This window comes from Pithys albifrons, chromosome 3 (assembly GCF_047495875.1).
Source record: "Pithys albifrons albifrons isolate INPA30051 chromosome 3, PitAlb_v1, whole genome shotgun sequence".
Lineage (NCBI taxonomy): Eukaryota > Metazoa > Chordata > Aves > Passeriformes > Thamnophilidae > Pithys > Pithys albifrons.
The window spans coordinates 18,679,983-18,694,858 of record NC_092460.1 but is presented as its reverse complement, the minus strand read 5'-3'; the positions used below and the strand labels follow the sequence as shown (position 1 = coordinate 18,694,858).

The 14,876-nt window shown below is 37.2% G+C and overlaps 1 protein-coding gene across 1 annotated transcript; it reads left to right on the top strand.

Moving 5' to 3' along the window:
- Positions 1–5,288: 5,288 nt before the first annotated feature.
- HESX1 (HESX homeobox 1) lies at positions 5,289–7,275 on the top strand. Its single transcript, XM_071549735.1, has 4 exons — positions 5,289–5,502; positions 5,610–5,815; positions 6,129–6,230; positions 7,177–7,275. The coding sequence occupies exons 1-4, from the start codon at positions 5,289–5,291 to the stop codon at positions 7,273–7,275; spliced, it is 621 nt and encodes a 206-aa protein (XP_071405836.1).
- The last annotated feature ends 7,601 nt before the right edge of the window (positions 7,276–14,876 follow it).

The window sequence follows — 14,876 nt, the reverse complement described above, 5'->3', positions numbered from 1 at the left end:
AGATTTTTGAGGTAAGGTTTTTGTTTTTGTGTTGGTTTGGGGTTTTTTGGTGGGTACTATTTTGTTTTGTTTTGTTTTTTCCTGTAGGGAGGGGTGAAGAAACTTCCAAGTTACTGTTCTGTTCAGTCAATCCATTTACCAGCTCAGCTGGTGACTCACCTGACTAGAGCAAGTCACAGCACTTCTCTCTTTGCTTGTAATAATTGAGAATTATCTCACAAGGTATTGTAAAGACTAAGTCTTGTATCTGTAATTATGTAACAGAACACTAGCACTGATTCATAACCTTCTTTCTGCAGTTGATACCAGTTAATTTGTGCCTAAGTTTTACAGCAGTCTCCTGTAAGAAATTACTCTGTTTTGTCTTGTAAGATGCATTTCCCTAGTAGAATAAAGGAAGGTAATATCTTTAAAAGAATTGTGTTTAGTTAGCTTTGTATATTTACAGCTGTAAGTGGCAGAGAAAAAAAATAACCTTTCTTAGCTGCTATCAATAGAAAACAGCTCCTTGAGAATTAAATGTTTTGTAGAAGAAAAAACAAAGCCCCAACAAACATGCCTTTAATATGCAGAAATGTACTTTTTTATTTAGCATAGAAGTGTGTCGTGTTTCTGTTGATCTTGGTAATTCAGTTTAATGATTTCTTTTAGTGGGTGGACTTTCTAATACTTTTGCAGTACACCAGGGCTTCTCAGCTTTTTAATACCTCCTTTATGCTGACACATCCTGTAAGGTGTTACTTGTCTTGTTCTTACCTTTCATGCACATTTTTACAAATGTTACAAGGCATCCAAAAGTTCTATTTGAGCTACAAATTTGACAGCAGCAGATGAGATTTGATAGTGATGAATTGAAGAATCCCTCTGAACCCTTAGCAAGTATGTTTTTAGAGCTACACTGTTTTCAGCATTGTGGGCTTTTTCTTAGTGTGTGTGATGTATTTTTTGGTTTGAGTTGCTATATTTGTAGGGTTGGTGGGCGTTTTTTGTTCTTTCTACAAAATATCTTCTACTAAGAAGCCTTAAAAATGTGGGAAACTAACACTTGGCTCTATATAAACAGGGAGAGGAACATCCAACAGCTCTTTGGTGTATTCCAGATGGGTGCCCTAGTGGAGAGAACATTATTCCTCTGATGGAGGGTGAAAGGAGCTACCTGGATAGGGTAGGCTTTATTTGGATGTTTCTCACTGTCTAACATACTTTTAACTGAGTCTTTGGCTAATTGCACCCTTGGATTTACCTTGAATTTATCTGTGTTCCCTTAATCTCCCTGGGTCAAAATAAGCTTTTACTTCAGCCAAGAAATAGGTAACTGCTTTGGGTCATATTTTATGAAAATTCGTATTTTTGAGGTATTCTTGCTTTAAAAAACCCTTTGAGTTAAGATGTTTGTTTTGAATATAATGTTTGTTCATGTTCAAAACACATGCAGCACAACTTCTGAGGTGGTAAAATACTCAGTTCAGTGAGGTAAAGAAGCTGTGGGAAAGGTGAGATGAAAAGCAAATGTTTGGAGTGTGATAAGTTATCAAGAAAGATTTAATACACCATTTTTCATTTTTAAAAAGCTGAAAATATTGTCCAGTGAAAGGTGACCTGGGAATTGTGTAGCAGTGAGTGAGAAGAGCAAACAGCATGAGAGGAAGGGTTGGGGCTCAGACCAAGCCCCAACAGCTCTCGGGGTGGTCTCCTGAGCTGGTATAAACAGCACTTAGAGGCTTCACAGCTCCAAAGAACAAGAGCTGCATCTACTAAACAGATGAACTCCACTGTCCCTGGGCAAAATGGTGCAAAGTCTGAAAGGGAGATTAGTTTGCTGCCTCATCAAGAATGTGATGCTGTAAGAGGATTGGATTTGCATATCCAAGGAGCAGGGAGTTCTCCTATTATTGATTGCTTAAGATTCTCAACTTAATGTTTGTTGTGTTGCTCTAATTGCCCCTACAAAGGTATTTAGCTAAAAGTCTGTAGGTAATTTCACATGGGTTCCAAGACAAGTATTGATAATTTCTAATGGGCCAAAATAATGAAATACAGTTTTGAAGTGAAGGCTCAAGGGTCTATTTGCACTTTCAGTGGGAATTCCTAGAAATTTAATCTGTAATATCAGATATTCTTGAATCTCAAACTTGAAGTATTCTGTCCTGTGGAAAATATATCTTCATCCTGATTTCTTACAGAAAGGTCTATTGACTGTTAATCTTGATAACAAACAGCTTTGTTCTAAAGCTCAGCAAACTTCTCTTCAAAGAAACTCAACAGCTTTTGAATGAGAGACCTTGTGCCAGACTTTCCAGTGGCTTCATCTCTACATATGTGTTGTTTAAGAATCACAGAATGGTTTGAGTTGAGAGAGCCCTTTAGAGGTCATCCAGTTCCAATGCCACTTTGGGACATTTTTCACTGGCTAAAGTCACTGAAAGCCCCATCCAACCTGACCTTGGACACCTTCAGGGATATAATGGAATTTTGGTATCATGCAGATTTCTTATCTCTAGAATAATTTGTCTTTTCGAGTGAATTTTTTTAACAGTTTTGTGGAGCTGCATTAGCATTATCAAGGTCTCTTAGATATGGGATGTTTCAATTTAACTGCATTTCCTGGAAATTGGAGAGCATCTACCTTGTCACCTCCTGAACTGGCACTTCCATCCCGATCTGCAGTTGCAACCATTGAACTCTGTTTAAAAACAAGAGTGTTGATATGTTTCAGTGACTGCATTGAGATCTCCAGCTCTGATTCATTTCAGCATTGAGCACATGAATATAATATGATTAATTTAATGATAACATGGTTTCTTACTCCTCTGACATTGCTGAAGGAATTTCAGAGCTGGGAAGCCCAAACACTGGATGGCAGTGCTAGGTGAGCTCCTGACCTGTGCCAAGTGAATGAGCTAACTGGCTTTGGCCTATTTCATGAAAATTCTTTTTGAGAGATACCAAGATCTCTTTTCCTTGAAAACTCATTAAAAAACTCTGAAAGAATGTTTCCAGTTGGGAGCTAAAAGCAAACTATCCTGAAGGGTGGTTTTTGTCTGTCTTTCACAATCCCCCGAGAGACCAGAAATAAGTTATAAATACTGGGTTAACCTAATGACTGGCTTTGGGAAGATGTGTGGAAGATACATGCCTCTCATAAATGTCTCTCTTACCATCACATCCTTGTCTGGTTTGGCAGCTTCCTGAAGAGAACACCTACAGAGGTAATTTACCTCTCTGGGACTTGAAGGGTTGGTACTCTGAGTCTCAGCTGTGTGGCTCACATTGATTTCACTCATATTCATCCACAAGAAATGAATTTTTTTACATGGGTTTTGTGTCAGTGCTTGTATTATTTTTTTTAAGTTCTAAAAAAAATAGTGGGCTGTGATTGAAAACTAGATGTTTGTATTATAATCATTCACAGGATTTTTTTTAGTATTATCAAAGTTGTTATTATCCATTGGTTTCTGGATTGAAGAGTGTCTTTATTTGTGATCATGAAGAGAAATCTGTAGGCAGCTCCAAGTTTAATACAGAAGGAGATGTATTATTTTTGATTTAATGTGTTTTGTGGGATTTTTTGAAAAAAAAAAAAAAAAAAGCTGGTGTTCCATTTAGAGACTCTAGAGGGACAAAACTGATCTACCAGTCCCTGCTGTACTTGAGGCTTTGTTTGGTCTCTTTGGTAACCCCTGGGCCTGGTGTGCAGGCTGAACACCCAAACTGCTGCAGCCAAGAGCAGGAGGACCCTTTTGCTTCGGTAGGGCCAGAGTTTGCCTTGTTGGGCACAGCTGAACTGGGACAGGAAAGGCTGTAAGGCTCTTGCTTAACTCTGCTTCTCAGTGTCCTCCAGTTCACCAACTCTTCCAGCAAGCTGAGGTTTCATACCCAGGTCCTTTTCTGTATAACTGCCCTCTGTGGCTGCTGGGCTGTTACTCGGTGGCTGAAGCTCAGCTGGCAGGTGGTCCTTGCAGGTGGGTTGATGCTCTTCAATATCCACTGATATGAGCTGAGTGAGAAGTGCCCTGTGTGAGATCACCTCTTGAACTGTCACTCTTTTGAATAGTTTGGTTTGACAACAATCTTAGTGCCCAACACAAAGCCAGTAAGAGGGGGGTGATTTTTGCGTCCTGAAATGAAAACATTGTTTTAATTTTTGCATGTTATAAAATAAAGCCTTGTCCAAAATAAGAGAAGGAAGAATTTCTGTAGAGAGGTTATCCTGAACCAAAAGCTGGTTTTGAGCATGTGACTGGTAAAAACTGCTCTGTGGCTGCCAGGTGAGCCTGAATATAAAAATGTCACAGCTGGTACTTTCTTTACAATGGATGAAATCAGAATTCTGTTTTTAGACTTTGAGCCTCATTGTAAAACCTTTATCTCTTTTCTCTCCATTACTCATTTTTTTTGTACTTTTGTTTGTTCAGTAGGATTTAAATATACTTCTTTTGGCTATAAACCTACAGGAAGGGAGGGACATGTACCAGAAAATGGATGTTTTTAAACCAGTAAATTTGAGTGTACTGCTTTTATTACTTTAAGTTTTGCTTTTATGTTGCAAAGAATTATCAAGGACTGTCACATCTGGTATGTTTCAGAAAAGCTGCAACAAAGTTATTTTAATAAGAAAAATGAATGCACGAATTATTTAAAATAGTTGGTGCAACTGTTCCTATTAACTAATCCAGGCACTTGGAAGGCAATTACACTGAGCTTTGACAACATTGCCAACCCACTGCACAGTGCCTTGTGCCAAAAGCTATTGTTGTTTTATTGACCACGTTCACCATTACATATGCATATGAAAAAACAGAGGCATTTTCATCGGGATTACCCTAATAGCATTAAGAGATTATTTTTTAAATTTCCTTGGAAGGAAATTCACTTAAATGAGATTACTTATTACTTGACTGGTTTCCTATCATGCTGCTATGTTTAGGTAAGTGGAGTCCATTAGAGTATAAAGTTTTTTAAAAAACTGATTTTATACATTAATGATTTCAAATAAAAGAGAAGTACTATATTTGTGCACAGCTTCTTTTCAGAAAGTTAAGTCGATGCTCTGGTTAGGAGAGATAACACTTTTTGTCCCCCTTGGTGGCCCCCCTAGTGTCACCATTAGTTGCTAATTACTTGCAAACAAATAAACAATTAACTCCTCGTGCCTCTTGGTGGGAGAGTTTTCATTGACATGCTAAAACTTTCTAATAAAAGATTTTAATTAATGACGTTGCAAATCCAACCCCCTTGTCAACACAGCTATAAGGATTGCGGAGAAATGCGAGTGCAGCGTCCCTGCCATGCTGGCTGAGGGGGAGAGCATGGCCGGGCCAGCGCTCTGTGCTGCCAACACGGCGGCGGCTCAGACCCTGCACAGGGTGTCGGGGTTTGTAGAAAATAAAACCACACAGTGCTCGTTTTCCATTGAAAGTATTTTGGGACTGGAGCAGAAAAAAGATGGCATTCCAGCTGTGAAACCTCACAGACCCTGGATGGATGCTCGCACCAGCTTGGGTAAGTCAGTCTGTTTGGTAACCTCTCAGACTTTGACTCTCCAAACTATTTGCATGTTTATGTTGCAAACCAGTAAATTGAATCTCTCCTTTGCTTGCTGTTTCTAGTTCTAGGTGGTGACAGTAATCCCCATCTGCAAATCCCTGTTGTTTGCTATGAAAATCCATTATTTCATGCAAACAGTGATCCAGTGCAAGAGGAAAAAGTTTTGAAATGTGAAAAATATATTTCAGTCACTGAAAGGCTGTCTTTCAAACGAGAACTGAGCTGGTACAGGGGTAGAAGACCAAGAACTGCATTCACTAGAAACCAGGTAGGGCTTTTCTCAGCATTTAACTAATGAGTAACAACGTAGTTTAGTGGCATGATGGCAGAAGAAGCCAGTAACATCTGACTAATGCAGTGTGAGGGATCTCTTGGGGAGATAAGTAATCAGGAACTAGTGTAAATTAAAAGGAACGTTGCTAATTTCAGCAGACCTGTTTATGCCTGGAATGAGAATTGTGCAAACACTGCTTGGAAGCCTCCTGTTGAACAAACTATACCTGTTTTTCTGTATTTATTTTCTGTATTACTGCTATGAAGGTAATGATAATTATTCAACAAGTGTATTTTTAACTCCTCAGATTGAAGTCTTGGAAAATGTTTTTAAAATTAACTCCTACCCTGGCATTGATATTAGAGAGGACTTAGCTCGCAAATTAGATTTAGATGAAGACAGGATCCAGGTAATTAATTTATTTGAACTTTTCTGTAATTCCATCTAAATGTACTCTCCAGTTATATATATATATAAGTAGTTTGACAGCAGTAGCAGTAATATTAATAATCTAAATATAAATCGATGTGCATACATGTAATATGCCCTCAATGATTTGTGAAATGGAATCCATTTAATTCCTTCTGAAATCTAAAATCTTATTCCATAGCATTGATGAGGCATTAATCACTATAATACTTCCATATATGCTCTGTTAATCTCTAGTTATCATGTACAGAACTTGATCATTTACTTCCGTGTTTTAAAACCAGGTTTATATTCTTATCACCATATTTTAAAAACAAATATGGAACAGATATTGAAATAATTTGTATGACTGTGTAAGTGTGAGACTGTCAGTAGAGCACAGATGTGTTAAACCAATATTTGAACCTCTGTCTTCATCTGGCCAAGAGCAAAATTACTCAGGGATATTAATTACTGATTTCCATGCAGTCCAATATGATAAGAAGAATACTGTAAACATTAGAATTTGGGCTTCACCTTGATGTTTATGAAGCTTTTGCTGCAAGTATTATATTGAGGTTGATGGGAAACTTGATATTGCAATTAGCTAAACAACTGAAGAAACGGAACCCCATAAGATGTGTGTGAATTCCAGATATTTGAGATCTTCCAAGGTCTGATTTTGTCACTGAAATTAATTCTAGTTTTTATATTGATTACACTGAAGCTGGTCCTCACTTTGCAGTTGAGCTGGGGGTATTATTGCTTTGTCTGTGGTGTTAGAATTACAGCAGGTAGATATTCTGCAGATTTTAAATTTGTATTGAACTTTCAAAGAGCTGTCATCACATGGAATATTGTAATGCTATATGAATGTGTTTGTTTCTCATGTTATTCTGCTTCCAGTGCTGTATTTCTGAAAAGCATCCCTTCTCTTTTCATTTTAGATCTGGTTCCAGAACCGTCGTGCAAAACTGAAAAGATCCCACCGAGAATCTCAGTTTCTAATGGTGAAAAATACTTTCACCTCCAGCTTGCTAGAATAGAAAGGATGGTTTGCTGTTACAGTACTGCAACAGAACATGAAGATTAGTCATAATCTGTATTAAGTAATGAAATAGTAATTATGATTTTACACCCAGATTTGAAATTTTATTATAATTTTCATTCAAATAAACTGTAAATACTTAAAGTATTATTATAATCTACTTTTTGTGGAAAAATTGAACTTTTCATACGTATTTTAATAAGTATTTTCTGAGAAGTTTAGGTATTTTTGCAGTTTAAAAAAATGCAAACTGTAGGTTGCACAAGACTTTTCAGCTCCTGTGAATTACTACAGCTTAACTGAAGATGACTTGACAAAGCTTCATAGAAATCTGTTGAAAGTCTGAAATACACAATTAGCAAAACAGATTTTGCTGCTTGAAGCAGATTATATGTTACATTTGAGTTTAACTTGTTTATGAAAACTATCATATTCTTTATAAATTACACAATTTTTAGAAAAAAGGTATCAAATGGAAGGGCTAATATTCAACTGTCTTTTCAGTTTGAACAACTGCTCAGTTAAAAGAAGCTGAAAATTACAATCTTTTTATATATTTCTAATTAATTGAGGGTATTTGCCTGTTTAATATTTCAACTTGGATATCTCCTCTCTTGTCAGTGTAAGTGTTCCAGTTATGGAAGTTGCCCTATTATCTTTTAATGACAGAATGTAGCATTTCACAGGATCAAATCAGCTGGGACCAGGCCAGATATCCAGATCATTACCATTAATTTTAGGGTGTTGAATTCATTTTTATCAAACATTACACGAAGGTTAATTATCCCCATATTTGATATTCAGCCTGAAGTCAAGGAGAGCCTTATATTAAAAAACCCCACCCAATTCTTCATGCCCTTAATGTAAGAAAACATTGTAAGTCCAGGTTAACACTGTCCTTTGTTCAGCAGAGCTCTGAGCACTTGCCTAAAGGGCTGATGTCCTTCAGTGAGACTTCAGCCTCTATTTCTTCCCGGACATAAATTCTACATTCTATCATGAACAGACACAGTATTGTTCTTCCTTTCTCAATGCCTTTATCTGTGATATCTGCTGTCCTATAGAATGAAAGGTAAGTTTGAGAAAATGGGGCGATGTGATCATGTGCTAGAAAAAGCTGAAGGGAAGGATGATTTGACTTCAGCCCTTACTTAGCATTTTGGGTGGTAGGTTGAGCTATGAGAATTTAAACAAAAACATTTCTCTATTTTTTGAAAAATATTAGTGAAAAGCTGCATTACTTTAGAACTAGCCTACAGGTACTGGCCTTTTTATGTCTAACTTAAGGCTCATTGCCTTCATTGTTGTATAGAATCCTTAAAATCTTGGATTGTTTGACTTTGCTCCTGGAATTCTTATAATCTTATTTTAGTAGGGAAATAATGAATTTTCTCTAATATTTGAAACGTTAATTTTCTGTGCTTTGTTGGATTTGAGAAATTACATTCCTAACTGACCTTCTCTTGTATCCTGCATTCCAAAATACTTAAGAGAACGTTTACAAATAAAGCCATTTAAATAGAGCCAAACCCATTAGGAATAATTTTTACACACATTGAAATCTCTATTCAGATACCTACCTGATCTGGCAAACACAGTATTGGGAATGCAACTCTTGTGTTTTGTTTTTCTTCACACCTCAAAACATATATTGCCCATAGCTTAACCTTATTGCAGGTAATCTGAAACTATTGTCCACTTTATAGCTGGAAACAATGTTTTCAGCAGCAACCGATTAGACTAATCTATACAGATTGATGCCTAAGAACCTCACTCTATTATCTGGCCAACACCTAAATACACCTAATGTCTCCAATAATGGAACTTGTCTCAAGTGACGAAGCCTGACCAAGCAATTCAAGAGAACAGTAGAATAGCGGCAGAGTAATAACAGCAGCAGCCCCGGTATCCAGCTCTCAATTAGCAAATGTTACCAGCAGAATGATTGCTGTAAGGTACTGAGGGTGTCCCACATAGTGCTGAGGGGTAAAAAGTTTAAAAGCACAGTTGTGTTATTTGCTTCATTGTGGCTTAGCTTGTTCTTCCCAAAGTAAAGGCAAATCAAAGGAGAACTTTTAACTTGAATTTATACTTACTTGGACTAGCGTGGGTTGAAATGGTGCCCACCACTTTCTCAAACACAGCTGGATTTTTTTTCCACCTTAAAATTATCAGTCTGGACTTCACAGGATTTTCTAGTCTTGTACTTCTCGATACTGTGCAGCTTTCTGGGCTCCCTTAGCAATAGTGCAGGGCTTTATGTTACCTGACTAGACACAGTCTGTCCAAACAACAGCACTGGATGGGACTGTTGGAGGAGGCTGTGCCTGCTGGAATCTGGTCCCACTCCAGTTTTGTGTGCTGTGCCTTGCAATGTTTCTGTCTGCTCTTCAGAAGGTAGGAGAGTCTCAATCTTCTTCATTCCTGTTCTGGTTTAAGCTCATGAAGCCACAACCTTCTTTACTTCCAGCCATGTTGCTTTGCATTGGCTCCAGTGATCATGTGACCCTGTGATAAGGTGGTAAATTTACTGAGACGGTGAAAAACTGTTCTAGCAAAAATACTCCATTAGTCTCTCTGAATATTGGGAACCTGTCATGTCAACATCCATCAATAGGTACAATTTAGGCTTGGTCAGGTTGATACTGGGCCTCTGTCATTGACTGTAAATGACATTCAACATTCCACTGGTGTTTTCCTGAAAGAGATCCTGTGGTTTGGGATTATGGGCTGCATAAACATAAATTTTAAATTGATGCTCTTCTCTTATTTTATCTCCTACTACAAAATTCAGCAATGCCCAATGCTGTCCAAAAAGGTGAACTATGGTTATGGTCTAGTTTATACCAAAGCACCAATGCTTCTGAAGTTCCATTGTGATATTACTGCAACATCCATAAAAACATAGTTTGAAATTTCAATGTTAGCATCAAAAGCCCAAGTTTAGAATACTGTTCATTAAATCGTTGTTTAAAACTTTGAATTTGCAATTAGTTTGTCAAGTCTGTGTTTACACATAGCAAGCAACAACAGCAAAACTGGATGCTATGATTTTTCTGGTGTGTGTGGGTACATCTACATTTTGCTACTTGTTCAAAGTTTTGTATTGGAAATACTTCTGAAGAGATGAAACCCGTGACTTTTATAGTTGTATGTAAGAAGATTAATGCTGTGCTCATAACATTATTCAAAGGAAATGTGGTTTTAAAAATAATGCAGCATTTTTACATGACTGGATTTTATAAAAGACTTGTACAAAAGCAGCATAAAATCATTTGCAAACACCTTAAGTTTGCCGAACATGAAAATAAGCTAATTTCAAACAATTGGGATTAATTCTCAGTTTTAACTAATAATCATAAAATCAAAACTTTCTAGCAATTGGTTTTAAAATAACTTTTTTATTCCTTGGGTTGACTTAGTTTCCCTAGTGATTGTTAGGTTGATGGTATTTGTCCCTTTATTTTAAATGACTTAATGTGACACAATTAGATGGGAAATATAAGGTATTTTATTTTCAAAAACTACTTTGGAACAATGGTGATTGATCTGAATTGTTGTTTCATGTCTGTTATACATGTCACGGATTCACCTTGAATCAAAATCACATTCTGTTACTTTTATTTGAGCTATTTAGAATATCTTATACTCTTATTTGATAATGGAACAATTAAAAAAGTAGAAATGATCATTATGTGAGGAGGAGCTGGGGCTGTTCGGTCTCCTGAGGGGGTGTCAGGATCTCACCTGGTTGCATTACAAAGGGAGTTCATGTGGTCACAGTGGGCAAACTTGTTAGTGAGGAGAGTAATCCAGGGCTGCTGAAGAGCCTTCTGTTCTGTATTGCTTTGTGAGGGAATAGTACCTTGACTTGTGTGACTTGAGGGGAAAGGGTTCAACAGAAAATGTGGAAGACTGGTCTGTGTGCTTTGCACACAAAGCTTATATTGGTGGGGTCCCGTGTATTTTCAGGAGGATCCCAAAAAGTGTGAAGTGCAGTGTTAGCACAGCAGCTTTGCTGTCTTGGATTGACTGCCAAACTGGAACACTGTTCATGTTCTTGTTGAGTTTAGAAGAAGCAATACATTGGATTTCTATTAATATCTGTTTCTTTGCAGGAAGCTGTTTATTAAGCAGTGAGGTAAGAACATGATCAAAACCACTCAGGCATGCCCAGGCTTTGGTATAGCTTGGTGTGATTGCCAGTGACTTTCATACCCTTAGGTATGTTTTATATTTGATCATATGGATGTGCTGTGGTGCTGGTATTAGGGTGACAGAGTAAGTCATGCATTGCCTGTGCCTTAATTAAAAAAAAAAAGTAAAAAAGAAACAAAAGAACTGAAAGGATAAGTTTGGCAAGTGTTTTGATCCATGTTGTGAATCTGCACCCACTGCGGTGCCTTGAGCAAACAGAATGTCTGTGAATTCACACAGACACCAGTAATGCTTTTGGTATCAGTTTTCAAGCAGGGTCATCTGGCTTAGGATGTTGTAAGGATCTGTATGTATGTCTGGTAAAATTGATACAATACCTAGATTCAGAGGGAACTAAATATTCCTCCCTTTTGGATTTATGTTCCAGTGTTTTTCCTTGCCTAGCTCCTAAACCAGGTTTTCCTCTGCTGCTGCAATGGCTTAAGAACCCAGTGGTTATAGTCTGTTGCTCTTTTCCTTAATTTTATGCAATTTGGAGCAAAAAGGACAAAAGTTATCAGGTGGTATAAGATAGTCCTCTTCATTAAAAATTATCTATGTTATTAGTCTTGTTATTAATCACTACAAAATTTTGTGAATTTGGCATTTTTAAATTGCATGTTTCAAACTCATTATCTCATTGTGACCTTTAAAAGAAAACCTCCATAACCTTGCACCAACTCAATTACTGTACCTTCTTCTTCTCTAATCCTATCTTGCTCTTTTTGCACCAATTTTTTTTTTCCCATCCATGTCATTTTACTATTTCTAACATTTAAAATGCCTGTCCACAATTTCTAGATTCTGGGGAAATCTTTTTTCTGTATATAACAAAATTAAGTGTTATATATAACATTAAAATTAATCTTTTAATGATAGATTTCACTTTTAATCTTTAGAATTGTATTGCATGGATCACAGTAAGACTCCAAAATATCCTGGGATCTGGTTTCTATGAATTATATCATATTAAGGAAGTTAAGAAGGTAGTAGATCAAGTATTCTTCCGTGAAGATTGTTGGTTATTTGTTTTCCTTTTTCATATTAAATCAGACTTTCAAGTTACACATTTTGAAACAGTTTTAGTCTGTGTTTGCGCTGCCTATGGAAGTGCTGTGCTGCCTCTGCCCTCTGGTGGTTGGATTTAATAATTACAGTCCTGCAAATTCCTGGGCATTTGATCCCGCGGTCCCGAGCGGGGTTCTGGGCACAGGAGACCCCGCGGGGTACTCGCTGCCCCTTGGAACTGTACGGACTTGGGGACCGAATTTGTGTTCTGCCTGCATATAAGTGCTCGATGCTGGGCCTGATTTTCCAAAGCTACAAGTGGTCAACTATGAATAGAACACAGTGAAAATGTCTGTGCTTGATATTTCTGATAGTCTGAACAGCCACCATTTAAAATCTTGCCTTGAATGATTTTACATTCGAGAAAAGAGTTCTCAGGAAGAACTTCTTCATGAAAAGGTTTGTTAACCATTGCAATGGACTGCTCAGGGAGGTGGAGTCACAATCCCTGAACCTGTTCAAGAAACCCCTGGACATGGCACTCAGTGCCATGGCCCAATTGACAAGGTGGTGTTTGGTCAAAGGTTGGACTTGATCTTAGAGGTGTTTTCCAGCAAAAATGGTTCAGTGAAAGCATTTGGCAAAGTAGCTGGTAATTCTAAAAACCACTTGCTTATTATGGTGTAAAACTTAGAGTGATCTGGTACAATATCTACTGATACAGTTCTTCTGAGATCATAAATATTGTGTTGACAATGTAAATGTTTACCAGGCAGAAATGCTTATTGCTGCCAGGATTTTAATTTTTCATTGTTTTGTCATATTAGAAGGATAAGAAATTACTTTTTGCTGTTTAAATATTGTTCATTTCCTAACTTTTTTTTTTTTTTTTTTGCATTTCAAAGCATTCAGTCAGAGTAAAATATTAAAAAATATGATAGTGTCCCCTTTAATCTCTGCCATGATTCAAATATTTGTAAGTTCCCAGGTGGACATTTAGCTTGAGACACTTTAGACATACATCTTACTCTGTGCTGCAGGATGTGGTTATCTGACTATTTCTGCAAATTGCTCTAATTGGTTTTGGCAGAGAAAGGAAGTTACAGGGAAGCACTCTCAGGAGGCATCAGCATTAGAATGCCAATGTTTGTGGCTGGAGACTTTAAGACATAAATTGGTCACATGTAAATTACAGTTTAGAGGGAATGGTATTTCCAGTGGTTGCTACTATTAAAATCTAGTTAGAAACAATAGTTATCTATTGTAACTTACCATATTAACAGCCTTTAACTTTCTGTGGAAGTATCAACAAATCTTGTTCATTGCAGTCTCTTATTATCTGCATATTCATCTTACTCTTTCCAAAAATAAGCAGCTAACTCAATCCTGATATCCAACTGCTTCAAATTTGTGTTTTAAAATCATGTGCCAGACTGTAGATAAACAAAACCTGGAGTTTGTTTGTTTGAGAGGCAGGGCTGCCAGCTACAATTGTCATTCCTAGAAAGGCCCTTCTGCTGGTATATTTTTAGCCCAGTCTTGTAGAAATGCTGTGCATTCTTTTGTAAATCTGTTATTAAATGTTTTAAAATACACTAGAACATTTTGGGTAATATCTCTTATAGAAACAAAAAATGCAATTCCCATATGCCTCTAGCCTTGATATTTTCTTTTGTTCATGTATTTCCCATGGTGGGAGTAGAATGAGGTGCTATTGGCAAAAGGTTTTCCAATCTTCCTCCACAATGGTTGCACAACAGTAAGATTTTTTTTTAATTCTTCCAGCCATGTTCCTATTGTTCTGCAACAGTATCTGTTACAAGTGTGTCTATGCATTTTTATTGCAAAAACTTTCAAAGCATTTTCTTCAGCATTAATTACCCTTAGCTTTTGGCCTCAAATAACAAATGATGTCATCATGAACTGCTTGAGCAAATAGCTGTCCCTCAGTTAAATGGGAAAGGGTTTAAGGCAGGTTATGCTCAGTGAGGGGTCCCTTAGTGTGCTAGGATTAATTTTGCAGACATTGCCACAGGATGCTGTTGAATTGCAGAGTAGACTGTTAAATCAGGTTAAGGTTGTTCCCCCACTCCCTCCCTCCCTCTCCCTATTTCCCTGCAGAAGGAAAATGACAAGCTGGCTGGCTGGAAAGTATTGTACTGCAATAAGAAAGGGCTGAGGAGAACTAAAACTGAGAAACTTTTGTAAAGATGCCACTTTACTAGCATTTCTTGCATTTATTCAGACTGCATCGTGGGGATCTTTGTTTGCATTTCTCATGGTTGTGTGAGATTAAATCTCTATATTGCTGTAATATACAATTTCAAAATTGAACATTAAAAGTTGTTCAACTGTTGTTAGAGAATAAAACATACATAACCTCAAGGATCCAGT